The 24,197-nt window shown below is 47.9% G+C and overlaps 1 protein-coding gene across 6 annotated transcripts in view; it reads left to right on the plus strand.

Annotated features, from left to right (window-relative positions):
• The window catches only part of LOC132381421 (RAS guanyl-releasing protein 1-like), a 219,428-nt gene that overhangs the window by 168,898 nt on the left and 26,333 nt on the right, over positions 1-24,197 (plus strand). For all 6 annotated transcript variants that reach the window (XM_059950816.1, XM_059950815.1, XM_059950813.1 and 3 more), the window contains 5 exons: positions 3,003-3,176; positions 7,933-8,049; positions 11,201-11,476; positions 14,966-15,046; positions 21,438-21,542. In XM_059950816.1, the coding sequence (XP_059806799.1) occupies positions 3,003-3,176; positions 7,933-8,049; positions 11,201-11,476; positions 14,966-15,046; positions 21,438-21,542 (753 nt within the window). The remainder of the gene's footprint in view (positions 1-3,002; positions 3,177-7,932; positions 8,050-11,200; positions 11,477-14,965; positions 15,047-21,437; positions 21,543-24,197) is intronic.

The following is a 24,197-nucleotide window of genomic DNA, read 5'->3' on the forward strand; positions in this document are numbered from 1 at the left end:
TGGAAGGCAGGCTTTGGGGAAATCGGATGTGGGTTACTCCCCACAGGATTCCCAGGCTCTGTCCTGTCCCTGCAGCCACGCTCTGTGTATGTCTAATCCAGGGAACCCCCAAGAGAAATTATTTAATTTGGTGACAGAGCACAAAGTAGGCCCTTCAGGCCCTTTGAGGCATGTTGCCCCCGCAACCCTAACCCCAACCTAATCCCAGGAGAACATACAATGACCAATGAGCAATAACATGCCCGGTATGTCTTTGACTGTGGGAGGGAACCACAGCACCCAGGGGAAACCCTCGCATTCCACAGGCAGGCCATGCAGAGGCTCCCTACAAAACGGCACCAGAACTGAACTCTGCACACCCAGGACACGCCCGAACTGTAATAGCGTCACACCGACTGCTATGCTACCCTGGCGACACGCACAAAATGCTGGAGGGACTCAGCAGGCCAGGCAGCATCTATGGAAATGCCCAGTTCCTCCAGCACTTTGCATGCGTTGCTTGGATTTCCAGTGTCTGCTGGTTTTCTCCTCCCTGACGCTATCCTGGTGCCCGATTGATAGCGGGGGATTCCGTATTGAATTTCAGGGGGTGAGAACTGCATTACTTGACCAAGGAGGATAAAGGTTATTGTGGACCTTTGGTGGGGTATTTGGACACTGACACACCCCTAGTGTGTAGTGTAGTGGTGGAATCTGGGAGAGTTGATGGAAGAGAATAGATTACAGGGAAAACTTGTGAGAAATGAGATGTTCTGTGAGCTAGCAGAGACCTGACAGGCTGAATGGACTCCTGCATCAGAAGAAAATGTGGAGAAAGAAGCTGTAGATTTAGCATAGGGAACATAATGAGCAGAAACAGGCCGCTCATCCCCTTGTGTCTGGTGTACCGTTCGCTCAGGCCATGGGCAACCTCATACCCCAGCGGTAACCATAGATCTTCAGGCTACATGAATATCAGCTGCAGACTCTCTAGGACGAATGGAGGGCAAACCTTCCTGTTGCAAATGTGGCCACTCCCACCACTTCCAACAGGGAGCCAGGTCCCACTGGCCATCGGCCTTGGCCTCAAAGCCCCACCATCGCCCACCCTTAGTCAGGAAGGGGGCGTACTTATGTCCAAAGCTCGGTCGCGGCTTCAATTCCCACTCCAGAGGTTCGAGCTTAGGCCGTGGGCTGACATTTAGCGCAGTCACAAGGGAGCCCATCCCTGTCAGCACTGCCATCTTTGTTAAGCCAAGGCCCCGTCTGCCAGCCGGGTGGATGAGAAGGCATCACTTGGAGGAAAAGCTGCAAGCATTCTCTTCATTACCAACCTTTGTCTCAAAAAAGATATTTTCTTCATTAATTCTGTCTCTGGGAGCTTGCTGTGCACATTAGCAGCCAAATTGCCTACCTTAGTTATTTCGTTCATAGTCCCTGCCCTAGTACATCACCAGCACCAGTCCACCCACCATCAAAGGCATAGATTGTATATTTAGTAAGCTGCCAGAAAAAGGCCAGCAGTGTGTACAAGCTCTTTACAGATGACGTCCGAATTGAACTCAGAGCTCCAAAGCATTGTGCAAAATTGAATCTGGGCTAAGTTTGCCATCCGTTTACAGGAGCACTGTGCGTGTACCATGAGTGCTTCACACCCCTGGTACCTCCTTAGAAATCATTCCGCGGGTGATCTGTGGTCAGAAGCGAGACCAGTCGCTGTGGTCAGGGGTAGAACTTTGCTCTCACTCTCTGCTCTGCCTGCTTTGGAACTGAGGCACCCCGCTATTAAGATAGGATATGTACAGGAAGATCGAGCATAGAAATCTACAGACATTACAGGCTCTTCGGCCCACAATGTTGTGCCAACCATGTAACCTACTCTCGAAACTGCCTGGAACTACCCTACTGCTCCATGTACCTACCTAAAAGTCTCTGAAAAGACCCTATTGAATCCGCCTCCACCAACGTCGCTGGCAGCCCATTCCACACACTCATCACTCTCTGTGTAAAAAACTTACCCCTGACATCTTCTCTGTACCTACTCCGAGCACCTTAAAACTATGCCCTCTTGTGTTAGCCATTTCAGCTCTGGGAAAAAGCCTCTGGCTATCCACACGATCAAAGCCTATCATCATTGTATACACCTCTATCAGGTCACCTCTCATCCTCCATCACTTCAAGGAGAAAAGGCCAAGTTCACTCAACCTATTCTCATAAGGCATGCTCCCCAATCCTGGCAACATCCTTGTAAATCTCCTCTGCACTCTTTCGGTAGTATCTATCGTATAGATGTTGGAAAAGGGCCAGCAGTGTCATGAAGGGTCCCACCCACCCTGATTACGGGCTGCTTGCCCTACTCCCATCAGGGAAAAGGCTATGCAATATCCACACCAGGACCACCAGACTCAGATATGATTATGCCTCTCAAGCTGTAAGGCTGGCCAACACTTCCGCCCACTAGAGCACCTACATACACACCACCTCACAGGACTTTGTGTACATACAATTACTCTTTGTCTAGAACAGCTACTTGTACATTGAGTTTTATAAGGATTGTTTTCGTATTTATATCTATTGTGTTTTTATTATACTGCTCTTGATGCTTATTGTGTTTCATTGTGCTGCATTTGACCCGGAGTAATAATTATTTTATTCTCCTGTACACTCGTATACTTAAGATCAGTAACAAACCATCTTGAATCTCAGAACAGTGGACAGAACTAAATAAGTGGATGCATAAGCCGGCAAGGTAGCATAGTGGTCAGCACAACACTTTACGGTGCAGGAGAGCCTGGGTTTAATTCCGGCCGCTGCCTGTTAGGAGTCTGTATGTTCTCACTATGATCCCTCCCCACCCCCCTCCATGGGGTCCGGTTTCTTCACACAGCCCAAAGTAGGTTAATTGGTCATTGTAAATTGTCCCCTGGGTTTGCTGTCCTGCGCTGTATCTTAATAAATAACTATTTTTTCAGAAAAGAGGGCATTTCATTCAGGTGTTTGTAACAACCTCTCCTTTCTTCCAGTACCTGGACTACAGGAGCTACACGGTGAGCGGGTGCGTGCGAGAGAACCCGGCGTTGGAGCGGGCCGTGTCCCTGGTGAACGGCATCTCCCAATGGGTCCAGCTGATGATCCTCAACAGGCCCACTCCGGCCCAGCGAGCAGAGGTCTTCACCAAGTTCATTCACGTTGCTCAGGTATTGCATCTCGGGGCTTGGGCGCCCAGGCTGGCTGGTTGCTCAGCTCCCTTACTCATTGGGGCAATCGAGCCGGATTTAAGGCTCGTCAAAAATAATCACTTTTATTCCCCGAAGAGTTGCAAGACGTGTGATTAAATTAAGGATTTACCACCTTCCCAATTCTGGTTCTCCAGAAGTTCTTCATCCCAGTAAAATCTATCAAAGCACTAACTAGTGTCCCGCGGACTGATCTTGGTCACTGCCGATCACTTTCCCAGAGGAGCTTCTCACTGGAACTGCTCGCTTATTTCTTCTCTGGGTCTGGACATCTGACTTGTCCGTGAAGAGACTGAGGTTTTTGAGTTTCTTCTGTGCATAAGAGAGTCTGCAAATCCCAAACAGGAGAAAATCTGCAGATGCTGGAAATCCGGAGCAACACGCACAAGATGCTGGAGGAACTCAGCAGGTCAGGCAGCATCTGTGGAAAAGAGTCAACAGTCGACGTTTCGGGCTGAGGCCCATCTTCAGGACTGGAAAAAAAGATGAGAAGTCAGAGTAAGGAGGTTGGGGAAGGGGAGGAAGAAGTACAAGGTGATAGGTGGAACCGGGAGAGGGGAAAGGGGTGAAGTAAAGAGCTGGGAAGTTGATTGGTGGAAGAATTAAAGGGCTGGAGAAGGGGGAATTTGATAGGAAAGGATAGAAGACCATGGTAGAAAGGGAAGGGGGAGGAGCACCAGAGGGAGGTGACGGGCAGGTAAGGAGATAAGGTGAGAGAGGGAAATGGAAATGGGGAATGGTGAAGGGGGGCAATTACTGGAAGTTAGAGAAATCGATGTTTGTGCCACCAAGTTGGAGAGGCTACCCAGACAGAATATAAGGTATTGCACCTCCATCCTCAGTGTACCCTCATTGTGGCAGTAGAGGAGGCCATCGACTGATATGTCAGAATGGGAATGGGATGTAGAATTAAAAAGGGTTGCCGCCGGGAGATGCTGCATTTGTGACAGACAGAGCTCGGCAAAGCGGTCTCCCAATCTACGTCGGGTCTCACCAATATGCAGGAGGCCACACCGGGAGCACTGGACACAGTAGATGACCCCAACAGACTCGCAGGTGAAGTGTGGCCCCCCCACTGAAAAGGACTGTTTGGGGCCCTGAATAGTAATGAGGGAGGAGGTGCAGGATTCTGCAGACGCTGGAAAACTGCAGAACAACAAATTGTGGATGAAATCAGCAGATCAGGCAACATCTATGGAGAGAAAACTTCAAAGCCTCAGGCAAAAATATCCCAATGAAGGGACTTGGCCTTTATTCCTCTCCATAGATGCTGCTGAATTTCTGCAGCATTCCGTGTGTGTTGCTCTGCACAGATTTAATGCCTTGACCTCTCCAGCTATCACAGTGGGATTCGAACTCGCATCTCCCAGTCAAAAGTTTTGTAATTCTGTACAGCTGGAAACTCCAGGACAGAACCAGGCCATTCACCCTCACTACCATGTAGGCAGAGCTTGTGCCTAATGTGATTAAGAGAGTGTGTTTCCTTATGTGGAATGATTGGCAGATCGCTGTTTAGATATATGGGGGTTTCCCATTTAAGGCAGAGGAGAGGCTATTTTGCTCTCTCTCAGTGGTTGGTGAGTCTCAGAGCTTCCTTGCAATGTGGTGGCAGGATTCTCAGAGGTAGGTGTAGCGTGTAGGCCTCCATTAGTCTCGATAGACCCTGGATTTGCACCTTGGAAAGTTTCCAGGGCGCAAGCTTGGGCAAGGTTTTTTTCAATGGAAGACCGGCAGTTGCCCAAGCTGCAAGTCTCCCCTCTCCATGCCACCGATGTTGTCCAAGGGAAGGGCATTAGTCTCAGAAGTAGACAGATACTCAATAATCAAACAGAGAGAGGTTACTGTGGGCTTAGTTGGAAAAGAGAGTTGAGGTCTCAGTCAGGTCTCGTTGATCTCGTTGGCTCTTAGTTCTTGTGTCTCTATGGGATAATGAACCCTTTCCCCAGCACTCAGAACACGTGCTGCACCTCCTTCCTCACCACCATTCAGGTGAGGCAACACTTCACCTGTAAAACCGTCGGGGTCGTTTACAACGTGCGACCTCTCTACATCAGTGAGACCTGACGCAGAATGGTGGACCGCTTCGCCAAGTGCCTTGACTCCGTCCACCTCAAGAGGTGGGATCTTCTGCTGGCCACGCATTTTAATGCTACTTCCCATTCCCATTCATGTTGCTCCATGGCCTAGGAGGAGCAACACCTCACATTCCGTCTGGTTAACAGCACGAACATTGAATCTTATACCTTCTGGTAATTTCTCCCGCCCTCCCCTTTCTCTCTTTTATTCCATTCCCCATTCTGGCTCCTCTTCTCCTCATCTGCCCATCACCTCCTCCCGATCAAAAGGTACAATAGCGCCTTTATTTCCCATGGAGCATCAAGAAAGCTCACTTCAGTCCCAAGATCCTGACGGACTTTTACTGCTGTACCATTGAGAGCATACTCACCAACTGCATCTCAGTGTGTTATGGCAATTGTCCTGTATCGGACCGCAAATATCGTGTATCTCAAATAGGTGAAAACTGCCCAGCAGATTATCGGCACCCAGTTGCCCACCATTTAGAACATTTATCATAAACGCTGCCTGGGCAGGGTGAAAAGCATTATCAAGGATGCATCTCACCCTAACCATGAACTTTTTACTCTTCTCCCATCCGGTAGGCGCTACAGGAGCCTCCGCTCCCCCACCAGGAGGCACAGAAAGAGCTTCTTCCCTGAGGCTGTGACCCTGCTGAACCTCACATCACAGCACTAAGCAGTATTGCACCCATATTTATGCACCCAGTACTTTTATATTTGTGTGCTGTAGCACTTACTTTTCATTTGCAGTTATTTTGTAAATAACACTATTCTTTGCATTTCTGGTTAGATGCTAACTGCATTTCATTTGGCTTTGTATCTGTACTCGGCACAATGACAATAAAGTTGAATCTAATCTAATCTGTTACTCCTTCTTCTTTCCTTTATCACATTCATTGCTCCTCCCTCAACCACACACCTAGCTTCATCTATCACCTACCAGTTTGTCCTTCCCCCATCCCAACCATCTTATTCTAGCTTCTGCCCCCTTCCTTACCAGTCCTGATGAAAGATCTCAGCCCGAGGCTCCAACTGTTTAACAGGTTTCAACCAGTACAGAGAAATGTATACAATATACATCCTGAAATTCTTTTTCTTCACAACCATCCACCAAAGCAGAAGACATGGATGCTGCCTGACCTGCTGAGATCCCCCAGCATTTTGTGTGTGTTGCTCTGGATTTCCAGCGCCTGGAATCTCTTGTATTTACGACATGCATATCATGAAGGAGGAAGGAAGTGAAACAGGAGCCATTATCTGGAGGTTGTCTCTGCAAAGAGCAGTTGTGACTGGGAGATACTCCCCCTTCCCAAAGAGAGTCTTTTTGTTGAGAGATGCAAAAAAATATATTATTTCAGTCACAATATTGCAAGTAATCATTTGTATCTCGGTCCGTGGGGTTGCCACAATAACGATGAGGTCACATCTGAGATCAACATCTGGCCAACTCATCTCTGGGGCAGTCTTTATTTTCAGTTTTGGATTATTATTATTGAACAAAGATGCATTTTTTCCTGACCCTGTCAAAATCTGCAGCGGTGACAAATGCAGAGTAGAAACATAGAAAACCTACAGCACAATACAGGCCCTTCGGCCCAAAAAGCTGCGCCGAACATGTACCTACTTTAGAAATTACCTGGGGTTACCCATAGCCCTCTATTTTTCTAAGCTCCATGTACCTGTCCAGCAGTTTCTTAAAAGACCCTATCGTATCCGCCTCCACAACTGTTGCCAGCAGCCCATTCCACGCACTCACCACTCTCTGTGTAAAAAAACCTACCCCTGACATCTCCTCTGCACCTACTTCCAAGCACCTTAAAACTGTGCGCTCTCATGTTAGCTATTTCAGTCCTGGGAAAAAGCCTCTGACTATCCACACGATCAATGCCTTTCATCATCTTATACCCTTATCAGGTCACCTCTTATCCTCCGTCGCTCCAAGGAGAAAAGGCCAAGTTCACTCAATCTATTCTCATAAGGCACGCTCCCCAATCCAGGCAACATCCTTGTAAATCTCCTCTGCACTCTTTTTGTGGCTTCCACATCCTTCCTGTAGTGAGGTGACCAGAACTGAGCACAGTACTCCAGGTGGTGTCTGACCAGAGTCCCATATAGCTGCAACATTACCTTGTCAGAAATATTTGGAAATCTACTTCAGACGTTCTGAAAGAAGAATGATCAGAATATATATTATCATCAGAAAAGTTTTGACTGTGGAAATCAATTGTCTATCAGTAAATCTTCTAAGTTGATTTTTTTTACCTGACTGTTATTGCATTAAAATGAGAAATTCCGTCCCGAGATGTTTGATGTTACTCTGCGTTTCATTGGTGGTACTGTAGCGGGTAGTGCTGCTTCCACCCGGTTCCAGTGATCCAAGTTCAAATCCAGCCTCAGAGTGGAGCTGGCACGTTCTTGCCATGACCGTGTGGGTTTCCCCTTGCTGCTCCGCTCTCCTCTCACTTCCCGACGAGGGAGCTGATGCGAGTTTTTTAAAGGAGGGCGGGAGTGTGTGTGAGAGCGAATGAGCCAACAGGATGTAAGAAGGGGGACGTGGCCGAGGAGGTCACTCCAGGTTGTCCTGTGTTGTAAGAAGGATGATAAACGTTAAGGTACATTCAGCCTGTGTTCTCCCACAGAAACTCCGGCTACTCCAGAACTTCAACACACTAATGGCAGTGATTGGAGGGCTGTGTCACAGTGCCATCTCGCGACTCAAGGAAACCAGCTCCTACCTCTCCCAAGATGTCACTAAGGTCTGTCTAGTTACTCACCCATTTCTCGGTTACCTCCAAGCTGTTTCTTGTTCAAGCAGTTGGTGGGGGGTGGGAGGTGGGTAACAAGGTGTCTGAGAACTTTAAACAAAAACAGGAAATATTGGTAAGAGTGTGGAACGAGCTGACAGCTAGTGGTGCATGAGAGCTCGATTTCAACATCTGATAGAAGTTTGGATAAGTACATGGTTGGGAAGGGTATGGAGGGTTATGGTCCCGGTGCAGGTCAACGGGAGTAGGCAGTTTAAATGGTTCGGCATGTACTAGATGGGCCGAAAGGCCTGTTTCTGCACTGTACTTCTCTATGACTATTCAAAAAGGCATAAGTGCTGGGTAGGAGATACAGAGTTAGTGTATTGAATCATGAATTCTCAACCAATGAGTATCCTGTTCAGGGTCAGAGTTAAAGAATTTGTTGACGATACCAAATTTATCAGTGGGGTGCTGAGAGAGTGAGAAGGTGTCTTGGCCAGAAGAGTTTTCATGGACTATTAGACAGTCAGAATCAAAATGAAATTTATTATATATAGTGTGTCACCATGAGATTTATTTTCTTGCAGGCATTTACATAAAATACATTCACACAATAGCATTTATGAAGAATCTATACATAAACAAAGACTGATAAGCAACCAATGTGGAAAAGAATCATGCCAATAAAAAATGATATTAAGAACATGAGTTGTGAATGTGAGTCTGTAGTTTGTGGTATCAGTCCAGAGTTAAGTGAGTGAAGTTATCCACACTGGTTCAGGAGCCTCATGGTTGTAGGGTAATAACTGTTCTTGAACTTGATGTCTGGGACCTAAGGCTCTTGTATCTCCTGCCCGATGGTAGTACTGAGAAGAGAGCCTGGTCTGGACAGTGAGGGACCATGGTGGATGCTGCTTTCTCGTGACAGTGCTCCATGTAAACGTGCTCAGTGGTGGAGAGGGCTTTGTCCAGCACTTTTTATAGACTTTACTGTCCTTGGGCATTGATGTTTCCACAGCAATCTGTGATGTGACCAGTCAGGATACTCTCCACTGCATCTATAGAAACTTGTCATGGTTTTTGGTATCATGGCAGATCTGGCAAAGGCAATGCAGTGCCCTCTTTGTGATGGCATTCATGTGCCAGTCCCACATCAAGTCCTCAGATATGATAACCACAGCCATGGAATATTACAGCACAGAAACAGGCCCTTCGGCCCTTCTTGGCTGTGCCGAGCCATTTTTCTGCCTAGTCCCACTGACCTGCACCTGGCCCATATCCCTCCATACACCTCTCATCCATGTACCTGTCCAAGTTCTTCTTAAATGTTAAAAGTGAGCCTGCATTTACTACTTCATCTGGCAGCTCATTCCACACTCCCACCACTCTCTGTGTGAAGAAGCCCCCCCCCCCCCAATGTTCCCTTTAAACTTTTCCCCCTTCACCCTTAACCCATGTCCTCTGGTTTTTTTCTCCCCTAGCCTCAGTGGAAAAAGCCTGCTTGCATTCACTCTATCTATACCCATCATAATTTTATACACCTCTATCAAATCTCCCCTCATTCTTCTACGCTCCAGGGAATAAAGTCCTAACCTATTCAACCTTTCTCTGTAACTCAGTTTCTCAAGTCCCGGCAACATCCTTGTAAACCTTCTCTGCACTCTTTCAACCTTATTAATATCCTTCCTGTAATTAGGTGACCAAAACGGCACACAATAATAACACCAAGGAATTTTAAGCTCCACCTCCAATCCCCTACTGAGGACTGACTCTTAGGCCTCCTGCCTCTTCCTCGCATGCTCAATAATCAGCTCTTTGCTTTTGCTGACATTGAGTGACAGAGGACTGGATAATGGGATTCAATTTGGGGAAGTGCAAGGGGATACATTTAAGAAGGAGAAATTACATGATGGAATAAAGTTAATTGGAAGTACTGGGGGACCGTGGATAGAGAGGGTGAGACAAATCAAGTTTAATCTGGATAAGTGTGAGGTGAGATGTTTTGGGAAGACCTTCCACAGAGAATGGCTGGGTCCTGTAGAATATTGTGCAATAGAGGCACCATGTAGTACAAGTACCACAATTTCCCTGAAAGTGGCATCCAAGGGAGACAGGGTGGTGAAGATGGCTATTGGCACACTGGCCTTTGTTAGTCAAGCATGGAGTATAAAAGTTGGGATGTTCTGATGCAGTTTTACAAGATGTTAGTGAGGCCACATCTGGAATATCGTGTTCAGTCTCGGTCACCTTTCTGTATGGAAGCAGGAAAGAGTATAGAGGACGTTTATGAGGAAGACAGTGCCAAGACTTGTGGAACTAAATTACGGAGAGAGGTTGAACAGGTTGGGAATTTTTTCATTGGAATACAGGAGAAAGAGGGGTGACCTTATAGAGTCACGAGGGGCATAGACAGGGCAAATGCGCTCAGTCTTTTTCCTAGGGCTGGGGAGATCAAGAACTGGTTCAAAGTGAGAGGAGAGAGGTTTAATAGGAAACTGAGCAGTGACTTTTTCACCCAGTTGGTGGTCCATTTGTGGAACGAGCTGCCAGAGGAAGTGGTTGAGGCAGCTACATTAACAATATTTAAAGGATATTTGGACAGGTACATGGATGGGTAAATAGCCCTAATGCCTTGGGGGCAGCCTTCGGGGGAGACAAAGGCTACGGGAGTAAACCAGAGCAAATCCAGAGTGGAGCCCCTAAGGCCGCTGGACATCATTGAACATCCTTCCAGCAGCTCCTGCGGCCAAGCTGGTGCCAAACGCATTGCTTCATCAGCTTTCCGTTTGACTACACTGGTGAGGCCGAGAGGGGGATCTTGACGACTGGGCATCTCAGGATCTCTATACCTCCCACCCAGGCTAGTGATAATGATCGTCATCATCCATTGTCCTTCGAGACAGATGGATGCCAACATAGAGAGGAACGGTTTAGAGCAGGGGTTCCTTACATGCGGTCCACAGACCCCTTGCTTAACGATATTGGTCCATGGCATAAAAAAGGGTGGGAACACCTAGTCTAGAGGGCCAAATGGGACTAGCTTAAAGTGGAACCTTGGTTGCATGGAGCAGCTCAGCCGAATGGCCTGTTTCCATGCTATCTGACTCTCTGTACCAAAGCTGGACATCTCCAGTAACGTTGTTCTTCTCTCCGAGTGCAGGCGCTGAACGAAATGACGGAGCTTCTGTCCTCGTGCAGCAACTACGGCAACTACCGCCGTGTCTTCAGTGAGTGCACCGGCTTTAAGATCCCCATCCTGGGGGTCCACCTGAAGGACCTGGTCTCGCTGAATGAGGCGCTGCCCGACTTCATCGAGGACAAGAAGATAAACCTGAGCAAGCTGCAGCAGCTGTACAGCCGTATCACCGAGCTGACCCAGATCCAGAACTGCACGCCCCCATTCGAAGCCAACAAGGACCTTGTGCATCTCCTTACGGTGAGTCTGCCACACGGCCCTTCAACTGGACCGTCTGCTCAAGCAGCTCTGTGGAGTGGGGAAGGGTGGTGGGAAAGGGGAATGGACAGTGTTTGTCAAGTCAAACTAGCGTTTCTAGAAAGTATTGGGTCCTAGAAGCAAAAGAAAATAAAATTTAAAAGTAATAGCAAGAATCCACTGATAGACTGGATGGAACCCACTGCCTGAGTGTTGTTGCTGCCCAGAACAATGTGGGGGGGGGGGGGGGGGGACTCCGCACCATCACAGCGGCAGTCCGGGAGCAGTGTTCGAATCCGTGGTGAGATGCTGAACTTTAAATAACTTGAGAGACTGTTTCGTGGAAAAGTGCACAGCTGTCACTGCGTTTGGGTCAGCGTTAGCTTCACATCATGGGCTTCAGTCATTTCGCGCAGGCGCTTGTCGGAGAGATGGCGCGAGGTTTAGAAAGAGCATGGGAAGCTTCAGGAATTTTCGACGGGCTTCAAGCATAACGGTCTATTAGAGAGCGGAGACTGTGCAGGATCAAATCGGTCTACAAAGTCCGGAGAGGCAGCCAGTTTTTTCACCTAATGACTAATAGCTAATGGAACTATCAAACTGCCACACTTGCAAAAAATAAAAGGAGGAAAAAGGACATTGAGTGGAATCCAGTTGAAAAAACTTTTGGGTAGACGCATTCAATCTCTTTCAAGAAGAAAAAGAAATCCAACTTGACAGTGTTTCTCCCCAACAATCCCTTTCCAGATTCCAGTATCTGACCTCTTTTGTGCCTCCTTCCAGTCTGAGGTGGGTTGGTCAGGAAACAAAGGACAACCCCAACCACCCCAAGCCAAGGAAGTATTCTGGACAGAGAACTATAATCTAAATCCCGCTGAGACTTTTTCAACCAAATTATTTGTTCCCTCTATATCCAAGATACTCCCTTTATTATCCCCATCCAGGACACAGTTATTTTCCACCATTCCAATTCTGATGGAAGGTCCTGGATTTGAGGCACTATATCTGCTCCCCTCTCCACAGATACTGACTGACCTGCTGAGTACAGTCGGCCCTCCTTATCCGCGGATCGGGAAAATCCAGAAGTTCCATCTCCAGCACTCGTTGTTTGGGCATATACAGACTTCTTTTTCTTGTCAGTATTCCCTAAACAATACAGTATAACAACTATTTACAGAGCATTTACATTGTATTAGGTATTATAAGTAACCTGGAGATTATTTAAAGTATACGGGAGGGTGTGTGTAGGTTACCGCAGATCGGGTTCGAAAAAGAAACAGAGGTTCTCTCTCCAGCACTCATTGTTTGAGCAGGTACAGACCTTTTTTTTGTCATTATTCCCTAAACAATACAGTCCTAAAGTCCAGCCACACTGAGACAGGTTAAATAAGGGACTTGAGCATCCACATTTTTTGGTATCCGCGGGGGGTCCCGGAACCAATCCCCCGCAGATAAGGAGGGCCGACTGTATTTCAAGCAAAGGCTGCTTTAACCCAAAACCTCTGAATTCTGTGTTTATTTCTGGGGACATGCTTGTTGTTGAAGAATTTCCAACCCAAATGTTCTACAATTTTCTGATTCTTCAAGAACAGAGATGAGGAGGGATTCTTCAGCCAGAATGTGATGAAACTGTGGAATTTGTTGGGTGCATTTAAAGTGGAGGTTGACAGGTTCTTGATTAGTAGGGATATCAAAGGTTATGGGGAGAAGGCACAGGAATGGGGTTGAGGATAATAAATTAGCCACGATGGAATGGCAGAGCAGACTCGATGAGACGAATGGTCCAATTCTACTCCATTGCCTTATGGTCTTATGGTGTAATGTCCGATCTGGTCTGATGTTACCCCGTGAGCCAGCTCCGGGTGTTCTACCACGTGAAGGTGTTGTGCCAGTGTAAGATGGTGATTGAGCACAAGGGCCTTCCTCTGACAGCAGCTGACAATCAGCAAACACGCCACCTGCTGTCTCGATGTCTCCGTCCCCCACGACGCCTCAGCCGGCGAGGTTGGCGAGGGACCGGGTCATCCACGGCGCCACTTCCCGAGGGCACACACCTTCCAGGCTGCTCCTGGAGACAGCAAAGCCCAAGGCTGCGCACAGCCAGTCCGAAAACCCACTGCTTGCGAAGAAACATCGGTCCACTGAGGACAAGCTGATCCACCCTCAAGATTTAAGATTGTTTAACGTCATTACAAATACAAAGGAGATTGAAATAATTGATACTCCAGGTCCAATGCAGCACAAAAACAAAACACACTAAGCTAAGGAACACAAAAATAATAAAACATAATAAATATGTACATAGATTGATTGTATGTTCATGAAGTGCCTGTACAAGAGGTGACTGACAGGAAATTATTGCAGCAAACAGTGGCAGTAGTGGAATGCGGAGGGACGGGTTAGTGGTGGAGGTGTTGATCGGTCTTACTGCTTGGGGAAAGTAACTGTCTTTGAGCCTGCTGGTCCTGGCGTGGATGCTACGCAGCCTCCTCCCCAACGGGAGTGGGACAAACAGGGTGGGTGGGACCCTTCATGACGTTTCCGGCCCTTTTCTGACACCTTTCTGTACATATATATCAGAATCAGGTTTTACATCGCCGGAATACGTGGTGAAATTTGTTCTTCTGTGGCAGCGGAACATTGCAAATAAATTGCAATAAGAAATGTATATAAAAATATAAATAAGGTAGTGCAGAAAAAAAAGAGAAAAATATTGAGGTAGCGTTCATGGTTTCGTTGTCCGTTCAGAAATCGGATGGCAGAGCGGAAGAAGCTGTTCCAGCGTGTGTCTTCAGGCTCCTGTATCTCCTCATTGATGATAGCAACATCCTGGGTGATGCAGGTCCTTAATGATGGATGCCTTTTTGAGGCTTCGCCTTTTGAAAGTGTCCTGGATGCTGGGGAGACTGGTACCTAGAGCTAGCTGAGTTCACAACTTCCAGCTGCTTTTTCGATCCTGTGCAGTGGCACCTGCCCCCCATACCAGATGGCAGTGCTCTCCATGGTAGATCCATAGGAATTTGTGAGTGCCTTTGACATACCAGATCTCCTCAAACCCCTAATGAATTATCAACGCTGTTGTGCCTTTGTAATTGCATCAATAGGTCGGGCCCGGGATAGATCCTCAGAGATGCTGACACCCAGGAACATGAAACTGCTCACCCTTTCCTCCTCTGATCCCTCGATGAGGGCACACATGTGTTCCCTCACCTTACCCTTTCTGAAGTCCACAGTCAGTTCTTTGGTCTTACAGATGTTGAGCGCAAGATTGTCGTTGTGACACCGCTCAACCAGCTGATTTATCTCGCTCCTGTACGCCTCCTCGTCACCATCTGAAATTCTGCCAACGATAACTGCGTCGTCGGCAGATTTATAGATGGCTTTTGAGCTGTGCCTAGCCGCACAGTTGTGGGTGTAGGGAGAGTTGTCCTCGTGTCCATCAATCAGATACAGTTCCAACTCATTGTTGTAATTGTCATCCATTTCTCCTAGCTCTCTCTCGACCTGTACTACACCGAGGACGAGATCTACGAGCTGTCTTACACAAAGGAACCCAGGACTCATCGAACGGTGGTAAGTGATCATATCTCTGATGAGTCCACGGCAAGCACCCCTGGAACCTGCTCCGCACTAACTTGGCTGATCTGACTGCAACCTCGTCTTCACTGCTCCCCCTGCCTGAGGTGACTTTACACCCCTCGCTTGTCAAATACCTTCTCGTCTTAAAAAAAAAATTTCATCCCCACCCCACTTCAGCGAGAGCTCCGGACTCCTGCAGTCTTCAGTGGCTGTTCTTCTAGTTTTAAACAGTGGCCCCTAGCTCCAGGTTCTCCCACACCCAGCCTGACTTCCCCGGGGCCCTCAACCTGTTGACCACCCTTCCAACTCCTCAGATGCTGCTAATCCTGCCGAATTCTTCCGACAAATCGTTTCTCCCCTCAGCCCCTCAGGATCGGTCTGATGGAGTGTGAGTAGAGGGTTATATTGAGTACACAAAGTGCTGTTGGGCAGCGGTGGGCTGATCCCACACAAGCTTCCAGTCGTCTGATAAAACTTGAATAAACCGCTGTCCAACTATAGGGAAATCCAGTGGTTTGGCTTCTGCCCCCCCCCCCCCACCCAGGTGCTAATTTACACATGGTGGCTGCAATCCCATTAAACAAACCTAGGTTCTGTTTCCAACACTCCCTGGAAACCTGCTGGGTTCTGCAGTGGTTTGGAGTTTGATGCTCTCTGGCTAATACTTCTTTCTTTATATCTTGGTCTTATTCCAAAAGTTTCAAAGGGACATTTAATATCAGAGAAATGTATACAATATACATCCTGAATTCGCAAACATCCGCAAAAACAGAGGAGAGCCCCAAAGAATGAACGACAGTTAAATGTTGGAATCCCAAAGCACCCCCCCAGCTTCCCTCCCTCCTGCACGTAGGCGGCAGCAAGCAACGATCCCCCCTCACCCCCCAACCGGCAAAAAAATGCATCGCCACCCGCCACCGAGCACTCAAGCGTGAGCAAAGCTACAGCAAAGACACAGACTTGCAGTTACCCTAAGGACCTCACGTTTCACCCAGCATTCGACGTACCACTGTCATTCTCTCTCCCTCTCCCTCCCTCCCTCCCCCTCTCCCTCTCCCTTTCTCTCTCCCCCCCAATGAGGGATGAAGAGGGGAGGCATAACAAGTAACTCACTGGTTTACGATGTTAAAAGGCTGTTGCATCGCTTTTAATGAGCTCTGTACTCAAAGATCTCAGGTCCCTGGGCACACACAGCCAAAGATCTTCCAGCTCCCACGACACACCGGTTTGTCAAGACACCGACCTTTGATCCGCCCGTCTCCAGAGCCCTGAAAACTCAGTCCTCCAAGGTCGAGCCCTTGGCATGCCGAACAACGGCCATTCGTGAAACCCCGTGAGCGGGTCCCATTCCCGCAAAGAACCGTAGTCAGTGTGTAACTCCAGGTCAGGGTCTTCAAAGGGAAAAATAGAGATATTAAAGATGGAAATAGAGCTGTTTCCGATGATGCAAGCAAAGGAGTCGCTGTTAGGCGCCATTAACCCTCCTAAGCTTTGGAGATACAGCGTGTTTAGAGATATGGTGTGGAATAGGCCCTTCTGGCCTTTTGAGCTGTGCTGCTCCAGTAACCCCCGACAAACCTAATCGCGGGACAACTTACAATGACCAGTTAACATACCTGCTGCGTGTTTGGACCGTGGGAGGAAACCGGAACTCCCGGGGGAAACCCATGGGGAGGACGTACAGAGACTCCTTACGCGGGACGCCGAGACTCTCTGAACTCCAACACCCAGAGTGTATGAGAGGCGTAGATAGAGTAGACAGGGAGTATCTTTTCATCCTGGGTTGAAATGTCTAATACCGGAGGGCATCCATTGAAGGTGAGAGGGGGGTGGGTTCAAAGGGGATGTGAGGGTTGGTTTTTCACTCAGCGTGGTGGACACCTGGTGTGGTGGTTGAGGCAAATACATTAGAGGCTCTTGAGAGACGTTTGGATAGGCACATGGATGTGAGGAATATGATATAGGTAGGAAGGATTCATTTTTAGGGTTTTTTAATTTGTTTTTTAGCTGGTTCAGCACAACATTGCAGGCCGAATGACCTGTTCCTGTGCTGTAATTGCATCGTGCAAACCGCTACTCTAACAAGGCATCCAGTAGAGTGAAGTGTCCCTCTGCAGTGTCCCATTAGGTGGAACTGGCACCTCCAAAGACCAGGTTCAACCCTGAGCTCGGGTGCTGTCCTTGTGGAGTTTGCACATTCCCAGAGTGGTATTAAAACCCCCATTATGTGTCTGTTGGACTATTACTACAATAACATCAGTCCAACCGCACTGCCAATCCAGGTGGGTTAGCGGAGGTTTAGTGAGGGGTGATTAAATATCTAGCTCGGCTCAAAAACCTGAGGTGCAAAGGGGCTTGGGAGACCTTGTGAGGGATTCCTTAAAGTTAATTTACAGGTTGAGTCAGTGGTGAGGAAGGCAAATGCAATGTTAGCATTCATTCAAGAATTCTAGAATATAAAGGCAGGGATGTAATGTTGAGGCTTTATAAGGTGAGGCCTTGCTTGAAGTATTGTGAGCAGTTTTAGACCCCCTATAGAACCAGAGAACACTACAGCACAGTACAGGCCCTTCAGCCCTCCATGTTGTGCCCACCCATATAATCCTTAAAAAAAAGTACTAAACCCACACTACCCCATAACCCTCTATTTTTCTTTCATCCATGTGCCTGTCCAAGAGGCTCTTAAATACCCCTAATGTTTTAGCCACCACCACCATCCCTAGCAAGTCATGCCAGGCACTCACAACCCTCTGTGTAAAAAACTTACCCCTGATGTCTCCCCTAAACTTCCCTCCCTTAATTTTGTACCTATGCCCTTAGATAGGATGTGTTGAAACTGGAGAGTTTAAAGAAGACGATTCCAGGATTGGCTGGCTTGCCATATGAGCAGCGTTTGATGGCTCTGGGCCTGTACTCACTAGGATTCAGAAGAATGAGGGGTGACCTCATTGAACTCTATCAAATGGTGAAAGACCTTAATAGAGTGGATGTGGAGAGGGTGTTTCCTGTGGTGGGAGAGTCTAAGACCAGAGGAAACAGCCTCAGAATAGAGGGGCGTTCTTTTTTGAATGGAGATGAGGAGGAATTTCTTTAGCCAGAGAGTGGTAAATCGGTAGAATTCTTTGCCACAGGCAGTTGTGGAGGCCAAGTCTGTGTGTATATTTAAGCCAGAAGATTATTGATTCTTGATTAGTCAGGACAAGGAGGGATATGGGGAGAAGGCAGGAGATTGGAACTGAGAGGGAAAATGGATCAGACATGATGAAATGGCAGAGCAGGCTCGATGGGCTGAATGGCCTAATTCTGTTCCTGTATCTTGTGGTCTTATGGTAGTACCCAGAACGATTGGTCCAGACTCTGCCTCCGCCTCTTTCTGAGGGCAAGAGTTCCAACGACTCATGACCCACAGCAGTGCAGTGAGGAAGGAGCCTCATATGTGGAGGAATACAGGGGCTGTGCCTCTCTTTGCCTCGCCCCCTCGCTCTCTGCCACACTCTCTACCTTGTTTTCTCCCTCTCTCTCTCTCTCTCTGCCTTGCTCTCTGTCTCTCTGCCCCTCTCTCTTCTCTCTGCCACACTCTCTACCTTGTTTTCTCCCTCTCTCTCTCTGCCTTGCTCTCTGTCTCTCTGCCCCTCTCTCTTCTCTCTGCCACACTCTCTCTACCTTGTTTTCTCCCTCTCTCTCTCTCTGCCTTGCTCTCTGCCCCTCACTCTTCTCCTCGCTCCCTCTTGATCTCTCTCTCTCTATGTCTCACTCTCTATCTCTCTCAATTACCAAGAGCAAAACAGCACAGATGCTGTAAACTTGAAATAAAAATAAAAATCTGAAGTTCTAGAAGCACTCAGCAGGTCAGGCAGCGTCTGTGGAGGAAGGAGCTGAGTCAGTGTTTCACGTTAGTGTGATATGATTATATTGACCTTCAAAGTTCAAGTTCAAAATAAATTTATTATCAAAGAGAATATATGTCACCATATACAGTCCTGCGATTCATTTTCCATAATAGAATAATAACCATAACAGAATCAGATAAAAGAATTCAACCAGTGTGCAAAAGACAACAAACTGCAAATACAAGAAGAAATAAATAATAATAACAAATAAATAAGCAATAAGTATGAAGAGCATGAGATGTCCTTGAAAGTGGGTCCATAGGTTGTGGGAGCAATTCAAGTGAAATTGAGTGAAGTTATCTTCTCTGGTTTAAGAGCCAGGGGTAGTAACTGTTCCTGAACCTGGTGGAGTGAGTCCTGATGCTCCTGGATCTTCTTCCTGTTGGCAGCAGCGGGAAGAGAGCGTGTCCTGGGTGGTGGGGGACCCTGATGATGGATGCCGCTTTCCTGCGATAGCATTTCATGTAGATATGCTCAAAGGTGTGGCGGGCTTTACCCATGATGGACTGGGCCGTATCCACTACTTTTAGTAGGATTTTCCACTCAAGGGCATTGGTGCTTCCATACCAGGCTGTGATGCAGCCTGCCAATATACTCTCCACCACACATCTGTAGAAGATTGCCAAAGTTTTAGATGCCATGCCAAATCTTCACAAACTCCTAAGGAAATAGAAGGACTGCTGTGCTTTTATAATTGCACTTACGTGCTGCTCCTCTGAAATAATAATATTAGAGGAATTTAAAATTGTTGACTCTCTCCTCCTCCAATGAGGCCTGGCTCCTGGGCCTCTGGTTTGCTCCTCCTGAGGTCAATAATCAGCTCCTTGGTCTTGCTGACATTGAGTGAGAGGTTGTTGTTCTGGCACCACTCATCCAGGTTTTCAATCTCCCTCCTCTGTGGCAGTAACCTAAAACATCATCTCATTTTCACTCCCCACACATGCTGCCTGTCCTGCTGAGCGTTCCTAGCATTTTTTGTCTTTTATTTCAACACACAACCTGCCCGGCTCAACACTTCTAGCGCACAAGGCAAAATCGAAAACAACAGGAAGACCAGAGCTTCTGGTTAGCTTAATTAAACCCTGGTATGTTTCTAATATATCGCCTTAGTGATGTCCTTTGATGTGGCAAACAGCCTTGCTAATTGTGATTGTCGCAGTACTGTTGTGGTTGTGACAGGCTGTCAGACCACTGGAGCTAATGGGGAGAGAGCAGATGGAGGAAGTGTTTTCTGGGCCCTGTCTTTCTGGTTGTTCCTCAAGGGTGAGGATCATTTATGCCCTCTGGAGTTCACGGACCCTGGGCTGGCTCACGAGTCCTATGCGGCTCCCTTATCCATTCATCCCTCTCCACTGATCTCCCTCCTGGCACTTATCTTTTCAAGCAGAACAAGTGCTACACCTGCCCCTACACCTCCTCCCTCACTACCCAAACTTTCCTTCCAGGTGAGGCGATACTTCACCTCTGAGTCTGTTGGGATCACCTACTGTGTCCAGTGCTCCGGGTGTGGCCTCCTGTGCATCAGTGATACCTGACGTAGATTGGGAGACCATTTCACCGAGCACTTACACCCCGTCCACTAGAAGAAGTGGGATCTCCCAGTGGCCACCCATTTTAATTCCACTTCCCATTTGCATTCCAGTATGTCCTCCTCTACTGTCGCAATGAGGTCACTCTCAGGTTGGAGGAACACCACCTCATATTCCATTTGGGTAGCCTCCAACCTGATAGCGTGAACATCGATTTCTCAAACTTCTGGTAATGGATTTCCCCCCCACAACCCATGACCATTTCCCACCCCTTTTCCCTCTCTCACCTATTTCCTTGCCTGTCCATCGCCTCCCTCTGGTGCTCCTCTTTTTCTTTTTTCCGTGGCCTTCTGTTCTCTCCTGTCGGACTCCCCCTTTCTCCAGCCCCATGTCAATCAGCTTCCCTGCACTTTACTTCATCCTCCCCCCCCCCCCCCCCCACCGTCCTGGTTTCACCCATCACCTTGTGTTTCTCTCTCCCCCGCCCACCTTTTAAATCGATTCCTCAGCTTTTTTTTTCAGTCCTGCAAAGGGTCTCAGCCTGAAACGTCGACTGTACGTTTTTCCCATCGATGCTCTGCTGAGTTCCTCCAGCATTGTGTGTGCGTTGGGTGGACAATGGTTTTTTTGTTGGACTGCAGATCATGGTCTCCCTTTGGGGGCTCTGCGATCGCTTCCTTGGTGGATGGTGGGGGCTGATGCTTCCTGCTGACATGGGGGGGAGAGTGTTGATGCTTTGCCGCTGCTTGTGCGTGGGAGTTGGCAGTTTTGGGGTTCTTACATTTTTCTGTCATTCATCCCTTGGGGTTCTCTTCTGTTTCAAGGATGTTTGTGGAGAATAAGAATTTCAGGTGTTATATTGCATACATTCTCTGATATTAAATAGAACTATTAGACCATTTGTGTGTGTGTTCTATCCACTCCTCAGCCTCCAGTACTGCTGACGTGCTCTGTCTTTGCTTCCAGACGGTGCCCCCCTGCAAACCCCCCGTGGTTGTTGAATGGGCCTCAGGGGTGGCCCCAAAGCTCGACGCCCTGACCATCAGCAAACACGTCCAGCAGCTGGTCGACGTAAGTACTTGAGCACCGACCATGATGTCGGCATCACTCGGTGGGCGGGAGGGCTGGGGGAGTGAATACAAGGGAAACAAGATTCTGCTGATGTGGAATGAGGAGAAGTCGGTGGAATTTGGTGAGCACGGCTGCTCATCTCCTTGCACACCAACAGCAGAGACCTTTTCCGCAGGAGGACGCGGTACAGAGCTCGTGAGCCAGCTTCAGTGATCCCCAAACACCGAGCAGCCCAAAGGCTCTCCCTCTCCCTCACCATGGAAGCCATCTTTCAGCATCTCAGCTCTCAATTGTTGGATGGAGGTGTTTTGGGGCCTTCAAAGTAGTCCTCTCATCTGGTGGCCCTGCACGGTTGCCCTGATTCCCTGGTGGCCACCATAGTCAAAGAAAGGCCTGCAAAAGTGTGTCTCCTGAGGTCCTGAGCTTTGGGGAGACTACAGCCTTTGTCTCACTGTGGTACGGCCATGAGGGCAGTGTCTGATCATCTCTGGACCCACCTCTGCTCTCACGTGTCAGCCAGGATCGAGAAGGTGTTGGTGATCCTGCCAGGGCCCTGAGGGTGGGATTTTAGGTGGCTTTCCAATCGGTTGTGGGTGAACCTGAAGGGCAGAGTCTTCGCAAATGGTGTTACCATGAGGTTCGCAGAGGTGACTCTGCGGGACACCTGGTGACTACTTCGCCCCAGAGTTTCAGAGAGTGTGCTTCGAGTTATCTCAACCACTGCTTTGCCGTGATCCAGTCTCACCAGCCTCCTCCATCTCCAAAGCCCGCCAAGATATCCACACTCCTCCACCTCCATACTTCAGAACATCACCCCATCCATGGAACCCATCAGCGACAGCACGCAAAATTATGAGGGGCATAGATAGGGTAAATTCAAACAGGCTGTGGTTGGGTGAGACCAGAACTGGAGGTGATAGGGTTAAGGGTGAAAGGTGAAATGTTTAAGGGGAACCTGAGGGGGATCTTCTTCACTCACAGAGAGGTACGAGTGTGTGAAACAAGCTGCCAGTGGAAGTGGTGGATCTGCGTTCAATTTCGATATTTATGAGAAATTTGGACAAGTACATGAATGGGAGGGGTATTGGGGACTATGGTCCAGGTGAAGGTCAGTGGGTTGGGGCAGAATAACCATTTGGCATGGACTAGTTGGACCGAAGGGCCTGTTTCTTTGCTTTAGTACAGGACTATTGGCTAGGTGATGACTCAAAGTCTCAGAGGTTTGTAAATCATATCCAAAAACTGGTCTTCCCTGTAACTCCTTCCCCCTTTAGGGAATACCTAGAGAAGGTAAACCTTTAGCCAAATCCTAATTCAACTTCCCTAATATTTCCTTCACATTGCTCAATCATAGTTTTTTTTCTTGATGTGATAACATTCTGAAAAGAGCCTTAGGATGTTTTTGCTATGTTAAAATCACTAAATCCACGCAGTGGCCACTATTAGACACTGCCTGTACCTGACCCAGCGGCCATGGAGTGCACGCTCTTGTATTCTGCTGTTTCCACTTCGAGGTTCGACCTGTTGTGCGTTCTTCTGCACGCCACTGTTGTAACGCGTGGTTCTTTGAGATACTGTCGCCTTCCTGGCTTGAACCAGTCTGGCCGTTCTCCTCTGACCTCTCTCATCAACCAGGCATTTTCACCCACAGAACTGCTGCTCACTGGAATCCCAGGAGATCAGCAGTTTCTGAGATACTCAAACCACCCCTTCTGGCACCAGCAATCATTCCACGGTCTAAGTCACCAAGATCACATTTCTTCCCTATTCTGTCGTTCAGTCTGAACAACAGCTGAACCTCTTGACCATGTCGGCATGCTCTTATGCACTGAGTTGCTGCCACATGATTGGCCAATTAGCTATTTGCATTAATGAGTGGATGTGCCTAATAGAGTGGCCACTGTGTGTGAATTGTTGTTGTTCTTGTACGCCTGTTGCTCAGTGATGGGGGTATCTGGAAAAGGAAATATTGTGGATAGGTTACAGGAGCTGGTGTGGTGACATGATATCTCAGTGGCTAAGTGGTGCCTCTGGCTGGTGCAGGGTCCTTTCAGAAACAAAAACATCCTTGGAATACTCAGGGGTCAGAGAGAAACGGTTATGTTTCAGTTCAGCAGAGACCTGAGAGGTTCTGTACAAAAGGTCTTCAAGATCACGTTTATAGTCTTTCAACCATGTACATGCATGGGACCAAACAAAACAATGTCCCTTCAGAACAGTTCGGCCTGAAACATTTCTCTCCCTACAGTCGCTGCCTGATCTGCTGACTGGTCCCAGCATTTCCTGTTTTTATTTCAGATTTGTGGCATCTGACGTTTCCACTTCGATTTTCTGTTTGGAGAGAAAACGAGTTGGTTTTGAGTTGCGGAGAGAATGCGGAGGGATGGGTAGGACAGGGGAATTATATAAATGACTTGGATGAAAATGTAGATGGATCAGTTAATAGGTCTGCAATTGATGGAGTTGTGGGCAGTGTAGAGGCTGTGAAAGGATATAGTGGGATCTCAGTCTGTTACAGACATGGGTGGGCAAATGGTTTTAATCCAGGCAAGCAAGCGGTGTTACACTTTGGGAGATCAATCGTGAGGAAAAAGTTTTGTGCGACCACTCGAGTTGAGCGTGATGTTATTCCCTTAATGGACAACACCTACGTGT

Source organism: Hypanus sabinus, chromosome 26 (assembly GCF_030144855.1).
Source record: "Hypanus sabinus isolate sHypSab1 chromosome 26, sHypSab1.hap1, whole genome shotgun sequence".
Lineage (NCBI taxonomy): Eukaryota > Metazoa > Chordata > Chondrichthyes > Myliobatiformes > Dasyatidae > Hypanus > Hypanus sabinus.